This window comes from Leucopleurus acutus (genome assembly GCF_964270905.1).
Source record: "Leucopleurus acutus genome assembly, chromosome: 13".
Classification (NCBI taxonomy): Eukaryota; Metazoa; Chordata; class Mammalia; order Artiodactyla; family Delphinidae; genus Leucopleurus; species Leucopleurus acutus.
This window is the reverse complement of record NC_139155.1, coordinates 59,861,910-59,882,945: the sequence shown is the minus strand read 5'-3', so window position 1 is coordinate 59,882,945 and position 21,036 is coordinate 59,861,910. Positions and strand designations below refer to the sequence as shown.

At 46.1% G+C, this 21,036-nt stretch overlaps 1 protein-coding gene across 3 annotated transcripts in view; it reads right to left on the bottom strand.

Annotated features, from left to right (window-relative positions):
- PTPRM (protein tyrosine phosphatase receptor type M) overlaps nt 1–21,036 on the bottom strand; it is a 752,167-nt gene that overhangs the window by 9,079 nt on the left and 722,052 nt on the right. For 2 of the 3 annotated variants that reach the window (XM_082853409.1, XM_082853411.1), the window contains 8 exons: nt 19,963–20,117; nt 19,592–19,727; nt 17,697–17,846; nt 16,829–17,002; nt 15,705–15,836; nt 11,496–11,621; nt 7,136–7,299; nt 994–1,129 (listed from right to left, as the gene is read on the bottom strand). In XM_082853409.1, the coding sequence (XP_082709535.1) occupies nt 994–1,129; nt 7,136–7,299; nt 11,496–11,621; nt 15,705–15,836; nt 16,829–17,002; nt 17,697–17,846; nt 19,592–19,727; nt 19,963–20,117 (1,173 nt within the window). The remainder of the gene's footprint in view (nt 1–993; nt 1,130–7,135; nt 7,300–11,495; nt 11,622–15,704; nt 15,837–16,828; nt 17,003–17,696; nt 17,847–19,591; nt 19,728–19,962; nt 20,118–21,036) is intronic. The other variant, XM_082853410.1, reaches the window with a different exon arrangement.

Here is a 21,036-nt window from a genome sequence, read left to right as displayed (position 1 = left end):
AACCAACATGGTAATTGCTGATGGTTTGAGAGTCTGCACCTGGCCAAACAGGTGCCTGTTTACCAAATTCCCTGGGCAGCACGGTGCTCCTGGGGGCGGGAGCAGCTCGTCGGGCGCGAGGCACGTCAGTGGGGGAAGCAGGGCTTTTGCCAAGCAGGGCTTGGATGTGGCCATCACAGGCAGGGGCCATGGCTGCTTCTTCAGCCTCAGCTTGAATCTCAACTCCCTCTTTAGTCCCTTTATTACATTTACAATTTTAACCCCCTGCTGCAGTGCTGCGCACCCAGGACGCAGGCTTTCCAAGCTCATCGGCCACCCCGTCGCCCCCGCCCCCCCCATTCTCCCCACCTTGGGGTCGGTCTTACTGTTTCCTCCCGATCCTTCCTCCACTGACAGAGAAGTACAAAAACCTCATCGAAAAGCTTCCTCCTTTAAGCTATCCTCCTATTCTTGAGTCTCAGTGGTTGGCATCTCAACAGCTCCGCACAAAAAAGAGATTCCATGGAATACTCTAAGAAAATAATTCCACATCGTCCTTTGTTTCTCCACCTCTTTCATCCTTTCCTCAGATATGGCCACCGTAATTAAATGCAATCGTCTGGATGTCAAACTCCAATTCCCAGCTTTGATAAATATTAGGTGATTAAGCTATTTATAAAATATGTAATTTGAAAATCTGGCATTTCATGTGCTATGATTATTTCTTCTCTGTGAAGATGAAGTGCTTAGCCACGTGGAAGGCGCTGCCGAGAACAGCAATTAATCAGGATGTTCGCTTGTGAGTTTCAACTATTTCCATGTGTCAAATGTGCTGAGCTGAGTCTCCTTGTGAAAAGGCAGAGGAAGGGAGAACGAGGGAGAAAAACCCGGACGAGTGAAGTGATTGCACTGTGAACGCGAGTCTCTCCCTCCCAGGGGTCAGCCTGAGCGAGGGGCCGGGTGTCTCACGCTAACCGGGAAAGGGCCCCCCGAGCGGGATGGACGGGGTCCTACCAGCAGGTCCACCATGTTGGGCTTGTTGTTCCTCAGCGTCTTCACGGCGTGGAAGACGTCCACCGTCCTCTGGTGCCGGAGCATCTCACAGACAATGCTGATGGCGCAGAAGGTCCCGCTGCGGCCTCCCCCGTTCCTGTGGGAAGAGGAGGAGAGGCAGGTGGTGGGCCTGGGTCGCTCTCGCACCGCACGGCTCCCACCACCTGTGTGCACCTGCTGCCTGAGCCCTCCCGGCTCCCACCTGGGCCCATCCCTCTACTGATGCAAATGGGGCCCAGGGATCACCTGACTGGAGGTGATGCGAAACCGGCACATCCTGCTCTCCCAGTTGGTCTCTGCCCTGATGATGTAACCTGATATGGCAATTTACCAGTTTTTATGGAAAGGGACCACCCAGGAAAATTCTCAATAAACAAACAACTCGTGTAGCATGTGCAGGAAAACTGTGATGGGTGTGGGTTATGCTCAAAGAAGGATTTGGCCGTAAATAACCCATTAGCATGTCATGATTTATCTCTAAAACATAAGGGCTCTTTTTAAATAAACTTTTTATTCTGGATTAATTTTAGATGTACAGAATCACTGCAAAAATAGCACAGAGAGTTCCTTGCCTGCCCACCTTCCCCTGATGTAAAAATGTCACATAACCATAGCAGATGGTCAAAACCAGGAAGTTAATGCTGGTATAACACTATTAACTAAACCACAGACCTCAGCCAAGTGTCACCACTTTTTCTGGTCCAGGATCCAGTCCAGGACCCACCTTGCATTTAGGTGTCACACCTCCTTAGTCTCTTCCACGTGATCAGTCCTCCATCTTCCCTTGTCTTTCTCGACCTTGACACTTTCAAAGAGGACTGGTCGTTATTTTGTAGTGTATGGAATATAGAGTGAGATGTAGAAAACAGCCATGGTCCCCTTCCACGATTTGAGAAGTCCTCACAAAATACAAATTGTAGAAAGTCCTTCATTTGAGTTCGTCTGATGCCTTCTCATCACTGGAAATGAGGTTATGCACTTTGGCAAGAAAGCCGCAGAAGGGCTGTTACCTCCTTTGAAGGTTCATGGGGTTGAACTGTCTTACTGCTCGTGATGTCGACCTTGGTCACTTTTTTTTCTTTGCCTTTTCTACTATATTCTTTTTTTAAAATTTATTTGATTGAAGTATAGTTGATTTACAATGTTGTATTCTACTATATTCTTTAAAAAATATCTTTATTGGAGTATAATTGCTTTACAATGGTGTGTTAGTTTCTGCTGTGTAACAAAGTGAATCAGCTGTACGTATACATACATCCCCATGTCCCCTCCCTCATGAGCCTCCCTCGCACCCTGCCTATCCCACCCCCTGGTCGCTTATTAAGACGGTGGGTGTCTGGCAGATTTTTTCACTGTGTAGTTATGTATAATTACCATCATAACTTCTCATAACTTCTCTTTGTAGTTAGTAAGTATCTTGGGAAAGATACTTTGGGATTATGCAAATATCTTGTTTCTCCTCAAAGTTTCATCCACTGATTTTAGTGTCCATTGGTAGATTCCATCTGCAACAAGTCACAGTGATATCTGCCTGACTGGTTTTCACTTCCCTCTCTCCTTCTACTCTAAAGAGAGAGCTGTCTCTCAGCCACCATTTGAAAATTTATTTGCTTATTTATTTCTATTTTATTATTTATTTAAGTCACTTTAGACTTATACATATTAATTTCACTTCTATGAGCTAAAATAGTGTCCATATTTATTTTGTTGCTGAAATTGTTCCGGTTTGGGCCATTAGGAGCTCCATCAGGCTGGTTCCTCCATCTCTTTTCAAGCACTTCCTTACTTTCTAGAACGACAAGATGTTCTACGCTCATCCTGTATCTTCTTCCCTGCACCAGCTCTGGAATCAACCTCTTTTCCAAGTAGATAAAGGATCCTTTTTTTAACAAACACAATATCATTATTATTACACCTAAAATAAACACTACAGTTTAATAGAATCAAATTTCTAGACACTGTCCAAATTTCCAAGATTGTTTCAGACATTTTCTTACAGCTAACTTTTTCAAATCCTCATCCAAGCAAAGTCCACACGTTGAATTTGGTTGACATGTCTTGCAAGTTTATTTTAATCTATAGGTTCTTCTTTGCTCTCTTCTTTTTTTCTCTTGGCAATTTATTTGTTGAGGAAATGGGGTCATTTTCCCCTGCAGGGAAAATGACAACCCACATTCTGGGTTGTTCTCATTCACTGTATCTCTGAGAAGCACTTAACACACCAATTTCTAATCCTATACTTCCTGTTTATTGGGAGTTAGCTCCAGAGCGTCATAAGAATTCAGGATTTTTTTTTTCTGGACAAGGATACTTTATAAATGAACTTTCATTGGGAAGCAGGGACAAGATATCAACCTGTTCTGTGATTTTAAGATTGATCTCTGTGTTCCAATGCCAGCTTGATCATTCCATGATTAAGTTCCTAATCAATTTTTTAGATAAAGTATAACATACCTATAATTAAGTCCACAAATGGTAACTTCTACAAATGCATATGCCATGTAACCACCATTCAGATCAAGGTACAGACTGCTATCAGTCCCCTGAACCCCCCTCCTCCCAATATTCCTTCCTCATCAACACCATCAATACCCCAAGATAACCTTTGTTCTCACATCTAGCATCATAAGTTTCTTTTGTCTGTTTTGGAATTTTGAATACGTGGAATCATACAGTATATACTCTTTTGAGTGGCTTATTTTACTTAATATTATCTGTGTGAGAATAACCCATATTGTATCAGTAGTTTGTTCTCTTACATTGCTGAGAACAATTCCATTGAATGGATATACTACTGTATAATTGTACTACTGTATAATTTCTTTATCTAGGAGCTGACAAATGTTTGGGATGTTTGCAGCTTTCCATATTATGAGTATACCTGCTATAAGCATGTTTCCTATTGCATATATGACTCATTTCTGTAGTCACAGACCTCGGAGGAGAAGAGCTCAGAGGATAATACATTTATATTTAGCTTTAGTAGATGCTGTTAACCAGCTCCAAAATGGTTGTACATATTTACTTCCTACCAGCAGCGTTTGGGAGTCCAGTTGCTCCACAGCTTCCCAACACTTAGAATCATTTATTTGTTTATTGTTTAAATTTTAGCCACGCTGGTGAGCATGCAGGGGCATCCGATTTTAATGTACTTTAATGTGCATTTTCCTGAAAACTAATGATGCCTTTTCTATGCTTATTGGCTACCTGGCTATTCTTTTTTAAAAAATGCAGTTCTTATCAAGTGTTCTGCCCAAACAATTGGAGTGTCTATCCTTTTCCTAGGGACTTGCAGTAGTTCTTAGGCATTCTGGCTATGAATCCTTTGTCAGATGTACGTAGCGCAAAACTCGTTGTCTTGCCTTGTGTTTTCACTCTCACTGGGGTCTTTGGATGGACAGGAGTGCTTAGCTTTAACAAAATCCAATTTACCAATGTTTCCCTTTATGGATACTGTCCTGTGTAACACATCCCTGGTTACCCCATGGTCTTGAAGATTTTCTCTAGAAGCTTCATTGTTTTCCTTTTCACGTGTTGGTCTACAATCCACCTGGAGATGCTTTCTGTGTGTAGCATGAGAAGGGACACCACTGCCCTGCAGTAGGTGTGTGCTGTGGACCTTGTTGTGAATCAGGAGACCCCGAGGTGAGGCTCCGTTCCTGGACTTTCTCTTCTGCTCCCTTAGTTTGTGTTCTCTCTTTGCACTGACGCCTCACTGCTTTTCCCCCATCGGCTTTTTACCTAACGCTTTCAGCAGCTATCGACGACCACTGTCTACTTCCATTACTTTCATCAAGGGTTGAAAGATGGTGATATCTTAATTCTCTCCATTCTGTCTGGTTTTACTAGCTGGAAGACATGTGTAAAGAAAAAGAATCCCGTTTGCTTAGTGCGAGCCATAATGCGGCTCAAGGAACCATCTAATTCACAGCCCTGGAGGGCGTCTCAGGCAGGGACGCTCTGCCCAATGCCAGTAGGTGGCGCTGCGCTTTGCCGAATACGAAGATCTCTCCTTAGAGATGGAAAGCAAGTTGCCTTTGGGGGTCAAAGCATCCCTTCCTGGCATGTTCCCACAACTAAAAAACCTTAGATTAAGATTTTTAAATCTCAACAACGATCAGCATCCTCAGCAGGCCTGGGTCTCATGCCCACCGTAATGCTGAGAGAGGACGAGGCAGCCCCACAGGAACAGCAGGGACTTTTTTGGTGGGGACGGTGGTTCCAAAGAAAAGTCCAGGGGGGTGGGGGCTGGGCTGGTCGGAGGGCAGAAGCTGCAGGTGCCCACCACGTCCACTGGAGTTAAAGAACAGCCCGCTGTCTTAGCCACCACGTGGGGTGGTGATGTAATGGTTTAGTTCGGGGTCGCAGCTGTGCCTTGGGAGAGTATGGCTATGAAGTGCAGTGATTCAAGGGGTCTTTGTGTCTTCCCCTCAGGCCTGTCCTGTGCCTCAGCTCCCCTCTTGGGATGTAGCCCTTTGGGTTACAGCACTGGCCCTTGTTAGGAAGCTACTAGGAAGCGTGGCATTCCTAGTCCAGACGCTGGTGGAGTCCAGACGCAGAAATTGGTAACTGCAAACTATTTTTAGTATCTCCAAGAAACCTAACGGATCGAATACAAACTAACCAAAATGTCAGTTTTCCTTGCTGGGCTTGTATGAACTCACACAGGTGACCCTCTGATTATATTCTGATCAGAAGTTATATCTGGGCGTAGAGAAATAAAAACGGGGACGTGAGCTGTTAATCGATCCTTTTGGACATTTTCTCCATGGAGATGTTTTTAATGAACTGGGTCCCTGAGAAGGAAGGCAAGGTTTTGGGGGTGGGGCCTCTGACGGAGGGCAGGGATGGGTCAGTTCATACGATTCTTCCCGAGGGCACAGCAGTTTCCTGCAGGATGAGACACTGCCACGTTCGGTGCCGAAAGGGGCTCCCAGGGAGGCTCCCAGACCCCGGGGTGGGGGTGGGGTTTGGGGTACGGGGGCTGCATTGCGGGAGATACAGCACCGAGTGGACGGTAACCCAGCCCTTAGCTTCCCCTGTTGATTTCACAAGGGTCGGTCTGCCCGGAGTAGAGTTTTATCTTCCTTTCAGTTCGGGAGAGATCTCACTGTGCGCTTCTAATGACACTCCACCGAAAAGAGACATCAGCTTAATACTTTCAGTTTCCACAAATTCTCTACCCATCTGCCCTGACTGCAGGGCTTTCTAATCGCCGGCTCCATTAAGCCAGCTCCAACTGGCTGATTAGCTGCTACCATCACCTACGAGAAAATGCAGGTGAAAGTGCTTTGAAAAGCACGGAGACTCGAGCCAGTGGCTCTCAACCTTGGGGGCACTCTGAAACAATCCAGGTCCTCGCACCCCCAGAGATTTTGATTTAGGTGGTTTTGCTGTGGTCTGGGCGTAGTGTTTTTTTTTTTTAAAGCTCCCCAAATGTGCAGCCAAGGTCGGAAACCATCATTCTGTAGCCAAGTTCTCCCGTTTTAGCACCTGCTAAAACTGCCAGCCGGGAGACCAGTTTGGAGACACTGGCTGTAAGCAAATCTTCCCAATATATATATATCCCCAGGCAAACAGAATGAGACAAAACAAAACTCTCTTAAAGACCACAAAGAAGAAGGAGACAGTTCCTTTGAAACCTCTGACATGAAATCCAATAGAATTACCAACTAGTGAGCTGGTAAACCAGCTTCTCCATATCAGGGAGGGTGCCCAGATTGTGGCCTTTGCTGACATCCGTGATGTAAATACCCCCACCACCGATGATTTCAAGTTACCAACAGTTTAACAACCAGCTCAGAAAATTCCCCGTAGCTTAACAATGGGCTCTCAAGAGCTGGTAGGAGCTCACTGAACCCACCCAGGTATTGTTTTTCTGAGGGGGGGGGGTGGCTCCCAGCCACAAGGTCAGGGCTCATTTTATAGCAGTGACACCCCATCCAAATGTAAAACGTGCATGGTCCTGTTTTCTGCAAAGCAAACCAAACACTTAATGAGCGGACTGGTGAGCTTTCACTCAGACCTGCTTATTTCTTCTCCATTTATAGTGAAATGAGAGGCAGTGAAGCAGGGCGTCAGCCCAGTGGATCTGAGCACTTACAGGCAGTGCACAACCGTGCGGCCCTCCCCACCATTGTATTCCTCCTGCCACTTGTCCACCTGGCGGATGAGCTTCAAGAAGGAGCGCTTGGACACAGGCGTGTCCCTGTACATGGGCCAGCCCAGGAACTGGAACTGCTGCACCATCCGGTACCCGTCCTGGGGCTGCAGAGAGTCGGGCAACAAGCGGGGAGTGGAGAGAAAGCAGGCATTATTCCCGGGGCTGAACTCCAGTGGGTTGATCCCACCTACTCATCCCTGTGGGCACGAGGGAAGGAGGGGCCTGCCTGTAAATAATGAAGGAAACGTCTACTGGCCCAAAGAGTTACGAGTTTCAATCTGCAGCCATTATAAAAAACCATGTGATGCTAAAAACTCTCCAGAAAGCAGGCATACAGGGAACCTACCTCAACATAATAAAGGCCATATATGACAAACCCACAGCCAACATCGTTCTCAATGGTGAAAAACTGAAACCATTTCCTCTAAGATCAGGAACAAGACAAGGTTGCTCACTCTCACAACTATTATTCAACATAGTTTTGGAAGTTTTAGCCACAGCGATCAGAGAAGAAAAAAGTAATAAAAAGAATCCAAATCGGAAAAGAAGTAAAGCTGTCACTGTTTGCAGATGACATGATACTATACATAGAGAATCCTAAAGATGCTACCAGAAAACTATTAGAGCTAATCAATGAATTTGGTAGAATAGCAGGATACAAAATTAATGCACAGAAATCTCTTGCATTCCTATACACTAACAATGAAAAATCTGAAAGAGAAATTAAGGAAACACTCCCATTTACCACTGCCAGAAAAAGAATAAAATACCTAGGAATAAACCTACCTAAGGAGACAAAAGACCTGTATGCAGAAAACTATAAGACACTAATGAAAGAAATTAAAGATGATACCAACAGATGGAGAGATATACCATGTTCTTGGATTGGAAGAATCAACATTGTGAAAATGACTCTACTACCCAAAGCAATCTACAGATTCAATGAAATCCCTATCAAACTACCAATGGCATTTTTCACAGAACTAGAACAAAAAATTTCACAATTTGTATGGAAACACAAAAGACCCTGAATAGCCAAAGCAATCTTGAGAAAGAAAAATGGAGCTGGAGGAATCAGGCTCCCAGACTTCAGACTATACTACAAAGCTACAGTAATCCAGACAGTATGGTACTGGCACAAAAACAGAAAGATAGATCAATGGAACAGGATAGAAAGCCCAGAGATAAACCCACGCACATATGGTCACCTTATCTTTGATAAAGGAAGCAAGAGTATACAATAGAGAAAAGACAGCCTCTACAATAAGTGGTGCTGGGAAAACTGGACAGATCCATGTAAAAGAATGAAATTAGAACACTTCCTAACACTATACACAAAAATAAACTCAAAATGGATTAAAGACCTAAATGTAAGGCAAGACACTATAAAACTCTTAGAGGAAAACATAGGCAGAACACTCTATGACATAAATCACAGCAAGATCCTTTTTGACCCACCTCCTAGAGAAATGGAAATAAAAACAAAAATAAACAAATGGGACCTAATGAAACTTCAAAGCTTTTGTACAGCAAAGGAAACCATAAAAAATACAAAAAGACAACCCTCAGAATGGGAGAAAATATTTGCAAATGAAGAAACTGACCAAGGATTAATCTCTAAAATATACAAGCAGCTCAATATCAAAAAACAAACAATGCAATCCAAAAATGGGCAGAAGACCTAAACAGACATTTCTCCAAGGAAGATATACAGATTGCCAACAAACACATGAAAAGATGCTCAATATCACTAATCATTAGAGAAATGCAAATCAAAACCACAATGAGGCATCACCTCACACCAGTCAGAATGGCCATCATCAAAAAGTCTACAAACGATAAATGCTGGAGAGGGTGTGGAGAAAAGAGAACCCTCTTGCACTGTTGGTGGGAATGTAAATTGACACAGCCACTATGGAGAACAGTATGGAGGTTCCTTAAAAAACTAAAAATAGAACTACCATATGACCTAGCAATCCCACTACTGGGCATATACCCTGAGAAAACCATAATTTAAAAAGAGTCATGTACCACAATGTTCATTGCAGCACTATTTACAACAGGCAGGACATGGAAGCAACCTAAGTGTCCATCGACAGATGAATGGATAAAGAAGATGTGGCACATATACACAATGGAATATTACTCAGCCATAAAAAGAAACGAAATTGAGTTATTTGTAGTGAGGTGGATGGACCTAGAGTCTGTCATACAGAGTGAAGTAAGTCAGAAAGAGAAAAACAAATACCGGATGTTAACGCATATATATGGAATCTAAAAAAAAAAAAAAAAAGGTTCTGATGAACCTAAGGGCAGGACAGGAATAAAGATGCAGACGTAGAGAATGGACTTCAGGACATGGGGAGGGGGAAGGGTAAGCTGGGACGAATGAGAGAGTAGCACTGACATATATACACTACCAAACTTAAAATAGCTAGCTAGTGGGAAGCTGCTGCATAGCACAGGGAGGTCAGCTCAGTGCTTTGCGACCACCGAGAGGGGTGGGATAGGGAGGGTGGGAGGGAGACGCAAGAGGAGGGGATATGGGGACATACATATAGCTGATTAACTTTGTTATACATCAGAAACTAACACAACACTGAAAAGCAATTATACTTCAATAAAGATGTTAAAAAAAAAATCCATGTGTTTCCCATGAAAGGCCAGACAAATAAAAGCACGCAGAATGCTACTGCTTTGCAAAAGGGCCCCCTCACTCCGGTTGAGCCTTTGCTCACACAGTTTTGTGAAAAATAGCGCAAACCTGAGCACTGACCACAGTGGGCAGCAAGTGGTAAAAAGGCTTGACTTTAATTACAGGTAAATTAAAGGTAAAGGATAAGTTATGACCTGGCACTGTCTGTGATCTCAGGGAGACACAGATTACACCCTGTTTCCTGGGAGTAGAATATGGTTCTGCTTCTTGGTGTGACTCTTGCTAAGATATCAATAGTTAATTAATCTTTCATCATAATTAAATGGAATTGCAGGACTCAGGAAGTAACCTGGCCATGGCTAAACCTCTCGGGCTAAATCCTCTGTGGCTGTCGGCAGCACCTGACACAGGGGATCTCACTCTCCCCTTCCCCTCCTGGCTGTTCCTCCCCCTTCACTGCTCTCTCCTCTCCGCCCTGGCCCCCTTCCTCCCAGACCTCTTGCTGATGGAGGCCCCATGCTCAGTTCCCCAGTCCCTTTCTCTTCTCTCTCTCGATGGTTTCATTCAGTCTCATGGCTTTAAATCTTCCGCTAAGTCCTCAATTTGTGTCTCCAGTTCAGACCTCTCTCCTGAATTGCACCCTCACAGACTCGAGGGCCTATTGATAGTCCCACGTAGGCATCTAATTGTCGTCTTGAATCCAGTATGTTCCCCCCTGAACGGACCCTCTGTCCGTGCGTTCCCCCACCCCTAACAATCCCGTTACCCGCACAGCCTTTCCTAACCTGGTTAATGTCTGCTCCATCTAGCTCTCAGGACCCAAATCCTGAGAACCACCTCTACTCCCTGGGATCCAAACTTTCGGCCAATCCGATCGGCTCTGCCGTCAAAATACATCAGTGTCTGCACCTCCCACCCCTCCCCCTGCTGCCGCTCCATCCTGCTTTGTCCCTTCTCGCCTGGATTATTATAACAGCCTCCTGATGCGTCTCTCTTACTGTCTGTTCTCAACACAGAAGCCAGAGTGCGCCTTTGAAACGGCAGGTTATAGCTCGTGACTCTTCTACTCAAAACCCTGTAATGGCTTCTTCTTTCCTTCACTGCAAAAGCCCCAGTCCTGGCAGCGGCCTGCAAGGTCCTACGTGATCTCTGTCCCCTCGACCCCTCGGACTTTGGCCCTAGCAGCTACTCCCACCCTCGCTTCCTGGGCTGCAGCCACATCAGCCTCCTTACTGTTCCGGGAACTCACCAGACAAGGCCCCACCTCAGGGCCTTTGCACTGACTGTCACTTCTGCCTGCAAAGCTGCCTGCACGAGAGCACATGGCTGCCCCTTCACTCCAGTCGGGCCTTTGCTCACATGCACATCTGCTCTCCCTCTGGTCCAGGCCCTAGCACCTTCTGCCTCCCCACTTATTTTTCCTACAGCACCCACCGCTTGCTAACAAATCTAGTAGGATATACGTTGTCTTTATCCTCTCCTGTCTGTCTTCTCCCTTTAGAACATAAGCGCCATAGTGAGTTCACAAACTCCTTGAAGGGACTCCAAGCTCCCAGAACAGTGACTGACACAGACACTCTACCTATTCAATGAATGAGAAAATCATGAAACCACAACACCAGCCATGGTGGCTGCGGATCTTACTCGGGCTGCGTTGTAAATTCGGAATATCCTGCTGATGATGTCTTCTTCCAGGTCAGCAGAAACAAATTCCACCTGGATGGGGCCGTGCCTGTGGACTCCATTCTCTGGCCAGTACTGCGGACACAACTGAGTTCAGAACACAGAGACGCGACATTAATGATAAAAATATATTTACTGCTCACAGTTTGGATGCGGTCACTACCGGCAGCAGGACCAAACACCCTCGATTCACTTCCTTTCCTTTCTTTTCTCTCTTTTCCTTCCAGCAAGTCGACTTCAGGACTTTCTTGTTGACTGAGCCCTTAAATCCACCTGTCCGTCTAGTACTTTTTTCTCCATTTTCTCTGAAAGCATCTTTAAGCCACGAGGAATTCTGCTTCCCAAGGAGGTCATGTGGGTGCTATTGAACACATGCTGTAAGATCCCTTTTGCTGCTGAAAGGAACTCTTCTCAGGCCCTGGGGAGATGCCACGAGCTGCCACTATAAGACCTAAGACACTTGAGATGAAGACATACCTGTTAACACCCAAATCTCCACCCTCCCGTCTGGGCTTGCCTTGCAGTTTGTAGTCACTTTTAAGAACAGGGCTGTTTTGTGACAAGATACTGATAACAGTGTTGGGTTGCATTTTCATGCTCTGGTCCAAACCCTCCCAGCTCATATCTAGGAAACCTGGTGTAATAAGAGTACCTGCTCTGCTGTTTTTACCTGGAGGTGGCTTTAATTAAAGACACAATTTCCTAGAGTCTCAAACTCCAGGTATTGGTGATACTGGGAAACTAGGACTTTTGCAAGAAGGTGATGCACGTGACATGAGGGTGGAGGGCGGGGTGCTGGGCAGGGTGGCTGATGAGGGAGGGGCTTTCAGTTACTGCTGCCCACAGAAACACTGAACTTGGAGATAGGTGAGAAACCCCCTCGATCTGTTCTCCCAAACCTTTTCGAAAGCCTGAAGACCTTAATTAAGGCATTTAAAGTCTGCAATGAAACTTCTTTGGGGACTTGGTATGCAGTGATGTTTTGGGAGCAGCATTTAACGTTTTTCTTTCTGATTTACCTGAGGGACAAGTGGCTGGGGGGAGGGGCAAGAGGGAACTACTTCATTATTCTACGATCTGTTTCTTTTTGGGCCAAGAGCAGATGAAGAACATCTCATTTTAAGCAGAATGATGTACCACGAAGGGAGAACCTACTGCTTGAAATTCCTTTTACTGATGACTTTTATTTTCCAAAGGATCTGAAATCTCATCATCAAAAGTTACAACAGTTGATTTACATCCAAGATTGTAAGATAGTTTTCAGGGGGTCAACGGAAGCCATCTCCCTCCCTCTATTACAGAAGTTAAAGGTTTGGATTTCATGATCAAGAATGAAAGTAGAGTAACTAAGTGTCCTTTTTACATTAGCTAAGTCTATAGTATTTTAGAAATTACATTTATTATTTAAAAATAATGCTTTCGGGCTTCCCTGGTGGCGCAGTGGTTGAGAGCTCCGCAACGGGAGAGGCCACAACAGTGAGAGGCCCGCATACTGCAAAAAAAAAAAATAAAAATAAAAATAAAAATAATACTTCCACGAAATTTTTCCTTCTTCACCAGTGCTTCCTGGTGACGTTATAAAATTGCCTTGTCAAAAGATAGCCTGCTGAAGTTTTATCTTCTTTTTGATACCCAAGGGTACCCACTGTTAAAATTAACAGGTGTATGATGGGAAGCTGAGCTGGTCACAAAAGCTCGAACACGCACATTTGAACCGTTCTGCCCATTTTCTCCTGACTGAGCCAGCTTTGCTCTCTGTTCGCTCTCTCACTTCAGGCCCTGATCTAAAGCTTGTCACTTACACCAGAGAAACAGGAACGGCCTGGGCTGGTGCTTGGCTCCTGGCACATGGCATTCTGCATTCTGCCCAAGGAAACCGTGTGGACAATGGCTTAAATAGTGCATAACATGTCCATGAACCAGACCTATAAATACTTAAAGTAGTTGAGGGCTATTCTTGTGCAATTGCAAAGACTTTCGGTTCAAATGCTCCGTTCAGTGTTCTCTAAAAGGCTGAATCCCAGGAGCATGTTTTCTCTGACTCTCAACACTGGCTCTGTCTGCTGAATGGAACTGGGGTTTCTCTGTCTCTCCTGCCAGGTGTGAGTCCAACAGTTTGGAGTTAGAATGCAGCTTTAGAATTCAAACACTGTCATTCAAAAAGAACACGTGAAAATCACTGATGTCTGGTTCACTAATGATAAAAAAATAGCGTATCACTACATTTCAGGATTCACATTAGGGAAAAAACAACGATTCTGAAGAGGGAACCGTCGCTTATCCTCTGTCTATGACTAAGGACTCTTGAATGAGTGAAATTTAACCCATGGCATTGTGAGTTAGAAAATCAGGCTCCTTGGTCCTACTTCTGGTTGTGTCTTTGAAGTCCCCCCAGCTGTGGTGTCTGCTTGTCTTTATCAATGGTTGCCATCTATCCTTCGGAGAAGAATCACTGGGGAAGACTCCTAAAATATTTAAGGTTCTTAAGTAAAAAGGACTAGATGAGGGCAAGGACTATCATTATTATTTCATTAACTAGTCTTCAGGCTAGAGCCATAACAAGATAATGTAGTGCCTCAAACATAATTAAAAACATTACAGGGGGGCTTCCCTGGTGGTGCAGTGGTTGAGAGTCCGCCTGCCGATGCAGGGGACACGGGTTCGTGCCCCGGTCCGGGAAGATCCCACGTGCCGCGGAGCGGCTGGGCCCGTGAGCCATGGCCGCTGAGCCTGTGCGTCCGGAGCCTGTGCTCCGCAACGGGAGAGGCCACAACAGTGAGAGGCCCGCGTACCGCAAAAACAAAAACAAAACAAAACAAAATAAAAACATTACAGAATTGAAGTGAAGGTCCATGGAATACATGGCAGATTGATGACAATCAAATGGATTTTAGGAAGGAAAAATCTCGTCCAGTTTGGATGCTGCAATACTTCAGACTTTTTTTTTTTTTTAAGGGATTTGTGTCTATGAGATAGAAAATTAATTCGGTTCCAGAGCAAGTTTATTCTTACAACACGCCAAGTTCAAACTACTTAACAAGGGCCTCTGTCACAGCAGGTCAGCCCTCGATTGGAATAGCCGGGCCCTAAGGCAATACATCCAGCTCCCAGGGCCCCTGTGCTCACGCTGTCCTGACAAGTCCCTTAAAAAAATGCTTCTCACTCCATTACTCACACTGAGTCACCACCACCCAGTTCTCTGCCTTTTTATGTTTAAGAAGAAGAGCTATGAAAAAGCCCCATTGATCATTCTGACTTTTTCTTATCTTCACGTCCCAGTTTTATTTCTTTTTAATATCGTTACCAAAGAGCTGACAAAGTAATTGCTGTCCCTTAGAATGGCTTGTCGGCCTGCACTGCCACCCCCTCCATGACGACCGCCACCTGAGGGCTCCAAGTGGGCCACGCCAGGAGGCGCACAGATGCTCCAGGACGGGATCTGGGACTGTGTCAGAGGCTGACGGCCTTTCTTCACAGTCCTGGTCTGCTTGCTCTGCGACCTTCAGGCTCCAGTTCAGCTCTGACTCTGCCCGTTACCTTGTATCTCCCTCTGGTCACTGTTTCTTTTCCTTTTTTTAAAAAAAATTAATTTATTTTATTTATCTTTGGCTGCATTGGGTCTTCATTGCTGTGCACTGGCTTTCTCTCGTTGCGGTGAGCAGGGGCTACTCTTCGTTGAGGTGCACAGGCTTCTCACTGCGGTGGCTTCTCTTGTTGTGGAGCACGGGCTCTAGGCACGCAGGCTTCAGTTCAGTAGTTGTGGCTCATGGGCTCAGTAGTTGTGGCTCGTGGGCTCTAGAGCGCAGGTTCGGTAGTTGTGGCACACGGGCTTAGTTGCTCCGCGGCATGTGGGATCTTCCCGGACCAGGGTTCAAACCCATGTCCCCTGCATTGGCAGGTGGATTCTTAACCACCGCGCCACCAGGGAAGCCCATCTGGTCCCTATTTCTGACCCTGTCTCGTCCTGTCACTCCCACCATCTCTTTTGGTTTCAGACTATTTTCTGCGTCCACCCCTAATCCCGTCTGGTTTTTAGCATCTCCGGTTCTCCGTCCTTGCCTGGCGTTTGTGACCTGCCAACGGGGGACTGAACTTCTCCATGTGCAAACAAAGCAAACACAGATTTGACCCCGGGCACGGGCCCTGATGGCCATAAATCTCGAGTCTCACCTGGGCCGGATCCACATCATTCAGCATAACTACAGACGTGCAGTGATAATCCAGGACCAGCCTCCAGAAGTCTTTCACTGTGTTTGGCAAAGGATGCTGGGTGACTATAAAAGCCGAGGGCTGTTTATAGCTCTGCAAACACAAACAAGAAAGATCCAAATATACCCAGGAAAATGTAACAGGAGGAAGCTAAGTTATTTTGTACACATGGGAGTTTGTGACATAAAACACTGAATGTATTTAACAACTGTTGAATTCTATCACCATTGTCAGTGCCAAAACAGACCAAATATAGACTCATCTGCAGAATAATAATGATAAAATAATCTCACTTTGATACTAAGAAAACAATCGGTATTTCATAATTTTTTTGGTATTTCTGGTAGAAAGGCAAGGTTGGCCCTATACATAACTATTTTAATGGAGAAAATTTAACTTTACTTTAAAATATACATAATTAAAATAGTTCTGTTTTTCCTAAAATCTGTTTGCTTGTCATTTAAATGTGTGATGGTGTTACTTATTCCTGCCATCAAAGGACACACATGCTTTTTACGGCTCTGCAGAGCTTCAAACAAGTTTAAATGCGCTTTTACTGATATCACACCAATAGAATTAAAATTTCCATATTAGCACTGAAAATACCCGTTCACTTTGCCCATCAATTGAACGGCAAATGTTCATTCAGTTAGAAGTAAACAGACAGACAGGAAGTAATGAGTTGTGTACTATCTGTGCTGACAGGCAATTTTTCCCCCATGTTAATTACCGCCCAAATGAGGAGGAATGGCAACTAAAATAATGCTGCAAAAACCATATTATCCCACTTCGCTGCTTTCGTGACTTAATAGCTGTCTCTTGCTCTCCGGCCAGGAGGTTAAAAATTGAAGCTCAGAGAGTAACCGAGACATCTTTCATTTATCAGTCGCCTGGACTGGGGCTCTCAGAGAGACTAAGAACATTGGTCCTCACACAGAAACAGATACGGAATCTGAAATGCACTTTGTTGCAAATACAGTTTACATCTTAAAAAAAAACAAGGGCAGAGGAGTCAGGAGATAACACAGGCACTGTCCCTGGAGGACCATCCCCCCACACCCTGCCTAGTGGGTGAGGGGGCTCACGTCCATGAGGGCGGCGTTGATGTAGTTGCTGCTCTCGCCATCGAGGGTGATGAGGAAAGGCAGGCAGCGGTCGGGGGGCAGGATGTCCATGCAGCGGTTCTTCTCGTGGTTCCGGGGCAGAAGTGCGATGCTGCAGTCCTCCACGCGCAGGGTCGGTGTCACCATGTTCAGGGTCTAGAGGACAGAGGACACACACTTGGGAAGAGAACCCGTCTCAGACCTCGGGAGACCCATGTTTCCTGCAGCTGATGTCCCCCTCCTCCCCGAACCCCACTGACACAGTTGGATTTTTATTTCTCTTTACGCTCCTTGCACTTGGTCCACGGACAGTGCCCATCAGACATAAGGACCACCGTGGGTGTGCAGGATTACGTGCCGTCGAGTCCGACTAGGGCTGGACATCTGGGTGCTTGGGGGTAAGAGGCTGGTGGAGATCGGCTGAGTCAGGTGCATTTAGACCCAACGTGAATATGAGGAACTGCACGAAGAACTCTTGCCCGGCAAGCACCCTGAATGTACATTGCTTGGTCCGGCTGCACCTGTGTTACACTGTGGGACAGTGTGGTGTCTGCCAGCTAAGGGGGGGCCTGGCTCTGCTAGACCAGTGGTTCTCAACGCGGGGACACTGGCAATGTCTGCACGTGATCTGGTTGTCAGAACGGTGTGGTGGAGGCCTCTTGGCATCCAGTGGGTAGGGGCCAGGGGTGCTGCTAAACACCCCCCATGGCAACGGATGATCGAGTCCCCAGTGTCAACAGTGCCGAGGCGAAGAAACCCTGTGCTGGCCCATGGGTTCAGGAGCCGACTCTGAGGTCCTTCTTAAGGAGCAAGGTCACAGCCGGCCACCTGTCCCTTTAGCATGACTTACCCGGAATTCCTCTTTAATCTGGCTTGAATTTGTCTGCGGATCCAGCTTGTTCATGTCATAATAGAGAGACCTGACTTGGGAAGCAGGGACCGAGGTGTCCCCACAAAGACAGGCTTCCAGGATGGCATCGTGGATGAACACGTACTGCTCCTGGCGAAGCAGACGGGACTCGTTAGTAGTAGAGAAACCAAGGTAACCAGAAAGAACTAGAGAAGGAGGGAACACAGCCCCCCACACACAGGAAAACAGAACAATGGTCCACCCATCACAGATGATGCCCTCCCACCAGAGAGAAAGCAGGGGAGAGGACCTGACCGCTAGGAGGGGCTTATTCCAGGACCAGTAATCCTGTTCCCTAACGGGACGGCGGGCACATTGGTGACTGGCCATGTGCGGCGTACAGTAGAGCGGGAGGAAGAGATAAACAGGGGCTCAATGCAGAAGCCGTAAACAGATCGATGAAAACCACTCAGACACTGATAAATCCCAGAGCAAGCACTGTCATGTGGGAGTGACTGGAGCTACACTGTCTCTGCAATTCGGATCCCACGAGTTTGGAACTCAGTATTTCAGATGAGGAAATAGCAGAATCTTACCTACATATAATGAAAAGAGGAATGTGCTAACCAAATTAATAGTGCAAAGAAGGTCCAGGGAAACTTGACATCACTATGAAAAATCAACAGTTCTGAGCACTTAGAGCTACTTACTTTGAAACATTAATTAATGCGATGATTACGAAAGTCCTTATGTGTCCAGGGAAGAGCTCTCGTGTGTACGTATAAGCCTGCAGTTTAAAAACCAACCCTCTAATTCTGAATTGGCCCTGGCTTTCCCTACAGTTAATTCGTAAAGTGTTAGCATATTTATTATTGCTCCCCAATTACATGAAATGCAAAAGAGGCCCATTACTTTTTACTTTAATTTCTATAAATAACTTGAATTCTTAATTCTCGAAAACAGCCCAGTCCTATTAAACAACACCTCAGAAATGGATTGAGTGAGAAAAAGGGGATGTGGTGACATTTGATCAACTGTTAAGTACACTGAAAATACATTATGATCATTATTATCTTTAAAACAAAAACTCTGTTCTGAAGAAAAAGACCATGGAAGCAGCATTTACAGTTTCTGTTATTCTTCTCTGTTAGTTAAAAAATGAAATTAGGTTTCCCAGTGGCTTTTGTAAACTTTAACGCACAACCTAAATGTAAGGGAGTCTTATTCTACTTCATGAATCATTTTCCAGGTGGTGGGTGTAATGCCTACTTAAAAGGATCAAATAGTAGTAAAAATGTAAATTTCCTAGGAGCAGGATGGAATACTTTTTCTCAAATACTTAAAATTCCTGATACACCTTGAGTTCTACCTTATAGAAGTACTAGTCGGTATAGAGCACTTCCAGAAAATGGGCGAATTCCCATGATACCAGGCCACTGGACGGAATTTTTAAGGACAGTAGGAAGAGAACGAAATGCACAGAGATTACCCTTAAAGGTTACTTGGCAAATGCCTGGCTATTCTCAGGAGTGGTCTCGCTCTGGTTACCAGCTAGTTTAAAAGACACAGTAAAAAGAAATGGTATTGAATCCCCGAATGCTTAAACGTAGAGCCTCGACTGGACCCTGGACACAGAAGTAAGGGGAAAGTTAGGCTCAGATTCTGTTACCTGGGAGACTCCTGGCCTTTTCTGTGTGTTTATGAAAGAAAAAGAAAAGGAAAGAAGGAGGGAGGGAGGGAAAGAAGGATGGCCAGGTGCTGCACTTTTTCTCCTGGGGGTTCTGAAGACAGAACTGCTGGCTCTTCTCTCCCCTTGCCCTGGGAGGTGAGGTGCAGGGCGGGCACCGGGGTCAGAGCCCGAGGGAGGGCAGGCGGGCGGTCGGGAGCTGCTGTACCTCGGTCTGCACCATGTTCACCCTCCGAGACCGCAGCTCCCGGACGCAGTTGTAGATGTCCACCACCCCTTCTCTCTCGGCCATGTCCAGCATGATGTCGATGACAATGAAACAGCCGGTCCTCCCTGCACCGGCGCTGCACAGAGAGGGGGCTCAGTCAGTGGAGGAGAAAGGACTTCTGTGCTCCTGCTTCCGCTTAGATTTTTATTGCGGTGAAACTCACATAACACGCAATGACCATCGTAAAGTGCACAACTCAGTGGCACCTGGCGCCTTCGCATCCATCAAGTTTCCAAACGTTTCCATCACCCCGAGGAGACCCGCACCCACTGCTCCCCGTGCTTCCTTTCGGGGCCTCGGGCCCCCCTCACCTGCAGTGCACCACCAACGGGCCTGCGTTGGGCGGGCTCTTGGATTTCACCTGCCGGACGAATCCTAGCAGCCCGGTGGCGTGGTAGGGGACGCCGTGGTCCGGCCAGCCCGTGAAGTGAAACTGTCTGATCTCGCGTATTTCATGAACACCTCGCTGCCAGGGGTCGGTCAGCACAGCGCAGGAAGAGAACAAAGGAGAACAAACGGTGAGGGGTCAGGAGGGCGCCAAGGACCCCTAAGCAGTCAGGGAGCCCCGGGGCTGGGAAAGTGAGCTGCTGGGAAGAGGGTCATTCTTAGGTGCAATATGCGCTTTGAAGGCCTCCTCACAGGGAGGAAGATGTTCGTGGGGGTGAAAGGGGAGGGGATGTTTGGGGAAAACGCTAATTAACAGGTGCAGTGGCAGCAAATGGGTGTGTCGCTGGGATTCCTTGAGCCTTCTTTCTAAACCTGTTAACGCAGGCTCTGTTAACAGTCTGTGTGTCACTTAGATCCTACGGTGTGAGGAGCGAGCCCACAGAGGACGCACAGAACGGGGACGGGAAGGAACTAAGGGGTATCTGTGCGCTCAAGACCAGCTGCTGAGATGCAGACCCCTGGTGAGCTCTTCTGTGTTCTGGTGCTGTTTGCACCAGGCACTCGGGCTGTGCACACGCTGAGGATATGCAGAAAGGCCACTGGAAGAAGGACCACTTTCCAACCGGACAGCACAGAGAACCACTATTCACTGGCAACTCGAGTTTGTTAGGTTTCTCTCTTTAATTGGGGTAAACATTTAATCCATTCATCTGATCACCAACAATCAGATGCAAACGCAATGCTTCAGGCCTGACTCCAGGGGCTGGGGCTGCAGAGACATGGAGATGGTGTCTCCTGCCTTCAGCGGTCAGCCTGTGGGAAACGGGCACGTCGAGATTATAAACCATGGAAATCCAGAGGTATTTTTGCTGGAATTCTATGTTAGACCAGTAACCTGAAGAGAGAGGGTGGTCCGCCATAGAACCGAAGGGAAGGCACAAGGACACAGACTTCAAGTGTTTTTAATTTTTTTAACATTTACTCTTGTTTTGAGAATA